Source organism: Seriola dumerili, unplaced genomic scaffold, assembly GCF_002260705.1.
Source record: "Seriola dumerili isolate Sdu_G_001 unplaced genomic scaffold, Sdu_1.0 BDQW01000312.1, whole genome shotgun sequence".
NCBI lineage: Eukaryota > Metazoa > Chordata > Actinopteri > Carangiformes > Carangidae > Seriola > Seriola dumerili.
Genome location: NW_019174567.1, coordinates 392,898 through 399,939, shown reverse-complemented (window position 1 = coordinate 399,939; position 7,042 = coordinate 392,898). Strand labels below are relative to the sequence as shown.

At 42.5% G+C, this 7,042-nt stretch overlaps 1 protein-coding gene across 1 annotated transcript; it reads right to left on the bottom strand.

Moving 5' to 3' along the window:
- Positions 1–3,370: 3,370 nt before the first annotated feature.
- atf3 (activating transcription factor 3) lies at positions 3,371–6,551 on the bottom strand. The gene is made up of 4 exons (XM_022758972.1): positions 6,427–6,551; positions 4,618–4,876; positions 4,390–4,497; positions 3,371–3,993 (listed from the first exon to the last, which is right to left on the bottom strand). Exons 2-4 carry the CDS (start codon positions 4,873–4,875, stop codon positions 3,679–3,681), a joined length of 681 nt encoding a protein of 226 aa, XP_022614693.1. The 5' UTR covers position 4,876; positions 6,427–6,551; the 3' UTR covers positions 3,371–3,678.
- Positions 6,552–7,042: the final 491 nt, after the last annotated feature.

The following is a 7,042-nucleotide window of genomic DNA, read 5'->3' as shown; positions in this document are numbered from 1 at the left end:
CTGGAGCTGGTCATTTCTCCTTTCTCTGGTAGGGGCTCGGCCGCTGACGGATGTGTTTAAACCGGCGTCCTCACACAGGAAATGACACATTTTACACCCGAAACGAAGAGATTTAGAAAGACCTTCGCAGGTATTTCACCACGATGAATTTCCTGCAGTTTTTTTTAACACTTCTCCAATTAACAAATTGAAAAGTTGTTGAAAATTTGACTTTATCAGAATGTGGTGCAGGTTTTCTGTAGATGCAGCGGGGACTTATTTGGTCTGGGTTTGTTGTTCCACAGTTTATCTTCACAGATAACAAACACTGGTGCAGCCCCCCCCCTCCTCTGCCCCCTACCACCCGCCCTGCTCTCCCCCTACCACCCCCCTCTCTCCCCCCCTACCACCCCCTACCACCCCCTCCTCTCCCCCCTCCCCCTCTCTCCCTTCTCTCTCCTCTCCCTCTCCCTCTTCTCCCCTCTCTCTCGCCCTCTCTCCTCTCTCCCTCTCTCTCTCTTCCCCCTCTCTCTCCCTCTCTCGTTTCCCTCTCCTCCTCTGCTCTCTCTCTCTCTCCTCCCTGCCTCTCTCATCCTCTCTCTCCCTCTCCCCCTTCTTCTCTCCCTCTTCTCTCTCTCTTCTCTCTCCCCTCTCTTCTCCCTCCCCTCTTCTCTCCCTCTTCCCCCCCCCCCCCGTGTCTCAGCAGCCAACATGTCCGGTCTTGTCCGGTGAGTTCACATGGAGGAAGGTTTGTAGGTGAACTCGTGTTCATGTTATGAAGTTTTCTACGAGCCACTGAATGAAAAGTTTAGTGCCTCTGCCTGGAGCTTTGGGAATGTTTGCTTCTCTTTGTTAGTATCTTACATATTTTCTTATATTTTTATCCTTATATGTTTTCAGAGGACAGAGCTGGTTGGTGCTGATGTAACTGGGCAGCAGAATTAGTGTATCTGTGTTACTTTAAGCAAAACAACAAATAATAGCTGCTGAGGGTGCTGATAAATTATTCAAGGCCATTATCTCAAGATTAAACTTAATTATTTTTGTTTCATTATTTTGTTGGATGAAGATGTGACGTTGGTGAGGCTACGAGGCCGAGACAACACAAACTAATTTCCTCTCTGGTTTCGTCAGAACATTATTAATCATAAGCTTCACAAACGTGCTGGATTACCTGAGACTGTACAGGTGAACCTAAAAAACAGTGAGGACAATAATGTGTGCATCGTACAGTCACGGTACAATGTAAATAAAGTATATATTAGGACCAGAAATTTTAAAGCTCCTCCAGTGTAAAGGTCTGTGTCCATGTGTAGTGTGATTATAGATCAGCTCGAGCTTCTATATTAATACTGTGAAAGTATCAAAGCCTCAGTCCACAGAGAAATGACATTAATCATCATTATTGTGTCTAATTATGTTTAAAAACGACAAGATGGGTGGTATCATATGCAATACATATTTTTAATTAACAAAGTATCAAAAACAAAAATCAACAGGTCACAAAGATGGAAGTACACGTCGGTATTAGCAGTGCAGTTGTATCCGACAGCCTACAGTTTATTCTTTCAGACTACGATGCTCGACAGTCGAGCAGCTACAGAAGTGAAGCAGCCTCCAGTAGAAGTAGGCACAGTAGAGAACACACACGTCCAACTCAGTGGCCATGACTAACAACGGGACAACGAACCACAAATACAACACACACACTATGAACACACGCAGACGCCTGCGTCCTTTTAACCGTGTGACTCTCAAAGTTATTTGCTTACATAACACACACGTTAAACAATATAAAATATAACACTTCAGTCCTCACCATGAACCAGTTTACTGTGCTGTTTAAGAGCATTATGCTTAAATTATCACCCTTTGGAGTGTTTCTTAGATGAAGTGCTGTGACTTACCCAAATACTGATAACCAGAGTTTCAACACGGCTGTTGACGAACACGTTGCTTCGTATTTGAAAAGAACATAACCTCTTAACTCTGGATCATTGCACTTCCTCAGTTTCTGTTTGCGCAATAAACCACATTTCCCTTGAGGGATGATTTCACTGTAAAATTAACGAGCCAGAGAGAGGAAGAGGGAGTGGAGGGTGAGGGAAATATTTGGCATGAACTGAAACCCAGATACTGGCTAGGTCCAAAACACACGGTGTAATATCACGTCATCTTGTGTAACTTCAGAGTCAGGCATGTTAAAGGACGAGCCAAAAGCTGATGCAACACTTCTGATACCTAGCTAATGATATCTAGTGAACATAACTTCCCAAATCAACGAATATTAATAAATACATTTTTCTTTAAAATAACAATCGTTTCTTTTCATCTTGTTTTGCTCTGTCAAAACCAAAGGAGGCATCTGGTGTTTACATACAGATACAGTTACAGAGTTAATGCGCAGTCAATACAATATACAAGATTTTAGGTAGAAAACAAACATGTCTGAAAAATAACACTCACACTCATGTAGCTTCATCGTGACAGAGGATGTACAAAGCAACACTAGGTCTGTTTAAGAGGGAACGCAGTGATAATTAAAGTGTACTTGTGAAATTATATACATTGCGTACAGTAGATTTCAGATTGTTAAGAAAAGTAATGTATCGTCTGCATATATGATTATTTGGCGATTTTTTAGTTTGTTTTAAGTGCAGAATTATAACAAACCATGCCTGCAAATTACATTTCCCTTTGTGGCTGCTACGTCTACCCTGGTTGACATCCATCATCCTGACTTATACTCTTGAGAGGTTAGCTCTTTAAACGAGGCAAGATAATAAACATGTGGCATTGACTACTACAGCTTTGTTTGTTAAGAAAAGTAAGGTATCGTCTGCATATATGAGTATTCGGCCATTTTTTTTTTACTACATTTTAAGAGCAGAACCATTATAAACCCCGCCTGCAAATTACATTTCCCTTTGTGGCTGCTACTTCTACCCTGGTTGACAGACCAACATCCTTTAAACGGGCAAAGAAAATAAACATGTGGCATTGACTTCTACAGCCAGTGTACGTCCTGAGTGGTTAGTAGTAGCAGCAGATTTAGTATTTCATGTTGTATAAAAGGACAAGCAGACAGGGTTGATACAGGTCATACAGTAGTTACTTAATAAATAAATATACTATTTTTCATAAACTAAGTCTTTTTTAGAGTCAGTGACTTGCAGCTCAAACTCACTCACATATCATCCTGCATCTACAGTTCAATCATGTGCCTTGATCACCTTGAAATCACACTTTGGTACAAAATCCAGACTCATCTATTCAAAATACCTGTAAATAAAAAAGCAGTTGATGTTTTTGTTTTTGTTTTTTTTAGTGCTTTAGCATCTGTCCTTGGCCCTGACTAAAAAAAAAAAAAAACAAAAAAAAAAAAAAACAAAAAAAAAAAAAAAGAAATTCATAATGCATGTCAAGGTGTCCATCGTACGTCACTTTTTGTCCAATCAGCAGCTACGGTTTCAGGGAGTGGGTGGTGCTGAGGTCACGTTATGACACTCTCTGTAGCAGCTTTGTGGATGCTGAATGAGAACGAGGAGCCGTCTGGAGGTGGCGTCTCACTGTCATTCTCGTGTCATAAGTCTACGGCGGCTCCACCTGCGTCTCGAACAGTCTCAGCTCCATCAGAGACGGCGGGCGGACGCGTCGCATAAGTCTTAGAAAAGTGGCAAAAACACCTGCTCGCTCAGCTCATAGGTGACTGGGGCAGTGAATGTGATCGAGGGTGAGGAGTCCTCCATCTAGAGGTGCTACTGTAGAGGTGGATGTGACTGAGGAGGAGGAGGTGATGGAGGAGGAGGTGAGGTTGTGGAGTTGTAAGGTGCTCTCCTTGATGTGCTGGATGAACAGGTTCCTCTCGTCCTCAGGCGTCTGGCCGTTCTGGGCCCGGACGATGCAGGTGGGCCGGTGCAGGTTGAGCATGTAGACCAGCTGCTGCTTCTGCTGCTTCAGCTCCTCGATCTGAGCCTTCAGGTCGGCGTTGACGCTCTCCAGCTTCTCCGACTCCTACAGAGACGAGACGAGGGCGGAGGGAGAGGAATCAGTTATTAATACTGTACTCTTGTGTTAATTTGGATGTTAAAGCTTCTTGTTAGAGCTTCTTTGTACTTTGGATCATAAAGTTTTGAAAGTCGTAAAAAGAGATTTGCAAAATACAGATAATTTTACAATGGCTATAAGATTTAGTTTGCTAAATTCACACTGAAAGATTTTTAACAGCTTTGAGTGTTGACACAAAAACATTAAGTAAACACATCGAAAGGTTAAAAAAATGAAGTATTTACAACTTAACTTCATCTGGTTTTAATCTTCTACTTATCATTTTTAAGCCCTTTTAAAAAAGTGATACAAAAATCCGAGAGCTCAGTTATTTTTCTCAGATGGATGGAGGATGAAACGTACCTTCTGCAGACACTCCGTCTTCTCCTTCTTCTTGTTGCGACACTTTGCAGCAGCGATTTTGTTCCTCTCCCTCCTCCTCTTCCTCCTATCGTGCTCCTCGGTTGTCAACTAAAAACCAGAGACAATTATACACTGTCAGTATTTTACCCCACACACACAATAGGGAAAACACACTACACGGTCAGTGTCCAAAAATACAACAATGACAACACGCTGCAGTTGCCTCACCTCTCTCTTGACTCCCGACCCGCAGGGGAGCGCGTCGTACGCCCGGTCCGAGCTGGAGCTGGCTCCGTCCGAGCTCATGTCGGCGCTGAGCCCGTTGGACAGGCGCTTGGTCTGGATGGCGAGCCGCAGCTCCTCTTTCACGATGGGCGTGAAGTTGGTGAAGTCGTCCAGGGTGAGCGAGCCCGGCGGGGACAGGCAGGGCACCAGGGCAGAGCAGCTGATGTCGGCCAGCGAGGGACCCGAGTGCTGCAGCATCATTCTGGAAACACAAGAGATCACATCAGTCAGAGTCACAGAGACGGATCTCACACAAAGCTATTCAAAAAGTCAGCTCATAATAATAATGATAATTTCATGAAATATAATGAAAACACACCAATTATCTCAGTATGAAGCAACACAAACACACAATATGTTACTGTAATAATATTATAAATGATTCAAGAAGGTTAAATTTATTATTAAGAACCACAGACAAGTAATTAAGAGTCTGTGTGAATATTAGAGTGAGAAAAAAGGACAGAGATTTCGACAAGAATTTAGAAATATTCAAACAAAAAAAAAGTTTTGTGTTTAAATATCAAGATTTCATGTTGAACAAGGCGACACAGAGAGGGAGGAGGAATAAGTCATAGTCACAGAGTGCAATATGCCAAAACCCCAACCATCTGAACCCTAACTCAAATATTTGCCTTTTTGAAAAACACCATAAACAATTAAAGATGATGAGTAGGTGTGGAGGTTTGTTATCTAAACAGAGGAGTGACTCATGGACAGTTATGACAGTTTGATAAGATGATTATGATGTTTATGTCAGATCTGGGAGAACATAACAAACTTTCATGCAATACAGGAATTACATGATCCACTGATTCATGAAGCAAACACATAAAATAAACTTATTTACTCCTATAATATTGTCATAATGTCTTATAGTGAGGAACTTAATGGTGAGTTATTCGATTCCAATTCATGTAACATTGCCATTGATTTACATCATACTTAGTCAGTTTTTTTTTTTGTCACTAAATCACTTTATTTTTTTACATTTAATCTCCATAAAATTTCTCAGGTTTTGTATAATATCTTTAGATTATCATTTTAAATGTGTCCAAGAATAAGAACAGCTGTTTTCCATCAAATGACACCTTTGAAAACTTAAAATAAAACAACCAATAAACTTCAGTTATCTCACAAAAAGAAAGATAAAACACACACACACACATTCTTTGCATCCTAAAGAAACTAAGTGTACAGACAAGTTTTTAGAAATGACAGAAGAAAACGTGTGAATCTGATGAACAATCAGGAAAACAAACACGTTATAAATGTTAATCAAACAGCTGTTCAGTCATAAATCTGCTTCTGCATTTTGAGCCAAAAGGTTTTACACTTGTCTATATAAATATAATTTTTGTATGATATCTATAGATTATTATTTAAAATGTGTCCAAGAATAAAAACAGCTGTTTTCCATCTAATTACATCCGAAAACACGTTTAAGAAAACAACAATAAACTTCAGATGAACAATCAGGAAACAGCTGTGTTATAAATGTAATACTTTTTGCTTTAAAGACTTTTCTGCCTGAATCTAATGTGACAGAAAGAAGCGCGTTTTAAACTTTTACCAAAGTGTCCCGGGACATCCGCGCGCGGGGAGAGCACCGGGACTCCTCCGCTACACTAACCGGCGCAACACCGCCACAACACCGCCTCTCTCACTGACAAACACCCGCTCCCCCCAGCAACACTCACCGCCCCCGCCCCCCCCGCCCCCCGCAAAACATAAACACATCTCGACACCCACCTGTTAAAGCTGTAGAGTGAGCGGATGAGGTGAGGTGGCTGTGGAGAAAACGAACGTCCCCCCGTGACACCGTGAGCTCGTGCCTCTTCTGTCTCTGTCTCCTTCTTCTTTCGGTTCCTTCCGCCGCGTTTAGTTGCTGCTTGTAACCGGCGCGTTGCATCACCCCGCTTTATAGCGGCCGGGAGGGGGCGGGGCCGCGGTGACGCGACGAGGAATGCTACGAGGGAGGGAGGGGCTGAGAAAGGAGGAAGAGCAGAGGGGGGTGACGTCATCCTATTTATAGAAGGCTGATCCTGCGATGATGCAATCTTGCAACCCCGAGCTGTTCTGCCATAACAGGACAGGCCACCCCTCCCCTCCTCCTCCCCCCTCTGCTGAATCTTTTCCTCCTCTTCCTCCTCTTCCTCCTCTTCCTATCTCTCTTCTTTCTGTCCTCCCTCTCCTCCTCTCTTTTTTCCTCACTCCTTTCATTCTTTCTCGATTTCTTCCTCCCAGTCCTCCCCTCCTCTACCTCCTCTTCTTGTCTCTTCCTATCTTTCTTTCTTCTCCTTTCCTTACTTCATTGTCTCCTTTCCTTTTCCATCCTTTCCTTGCCCCTCCTCTTCCTCTTTCTGTC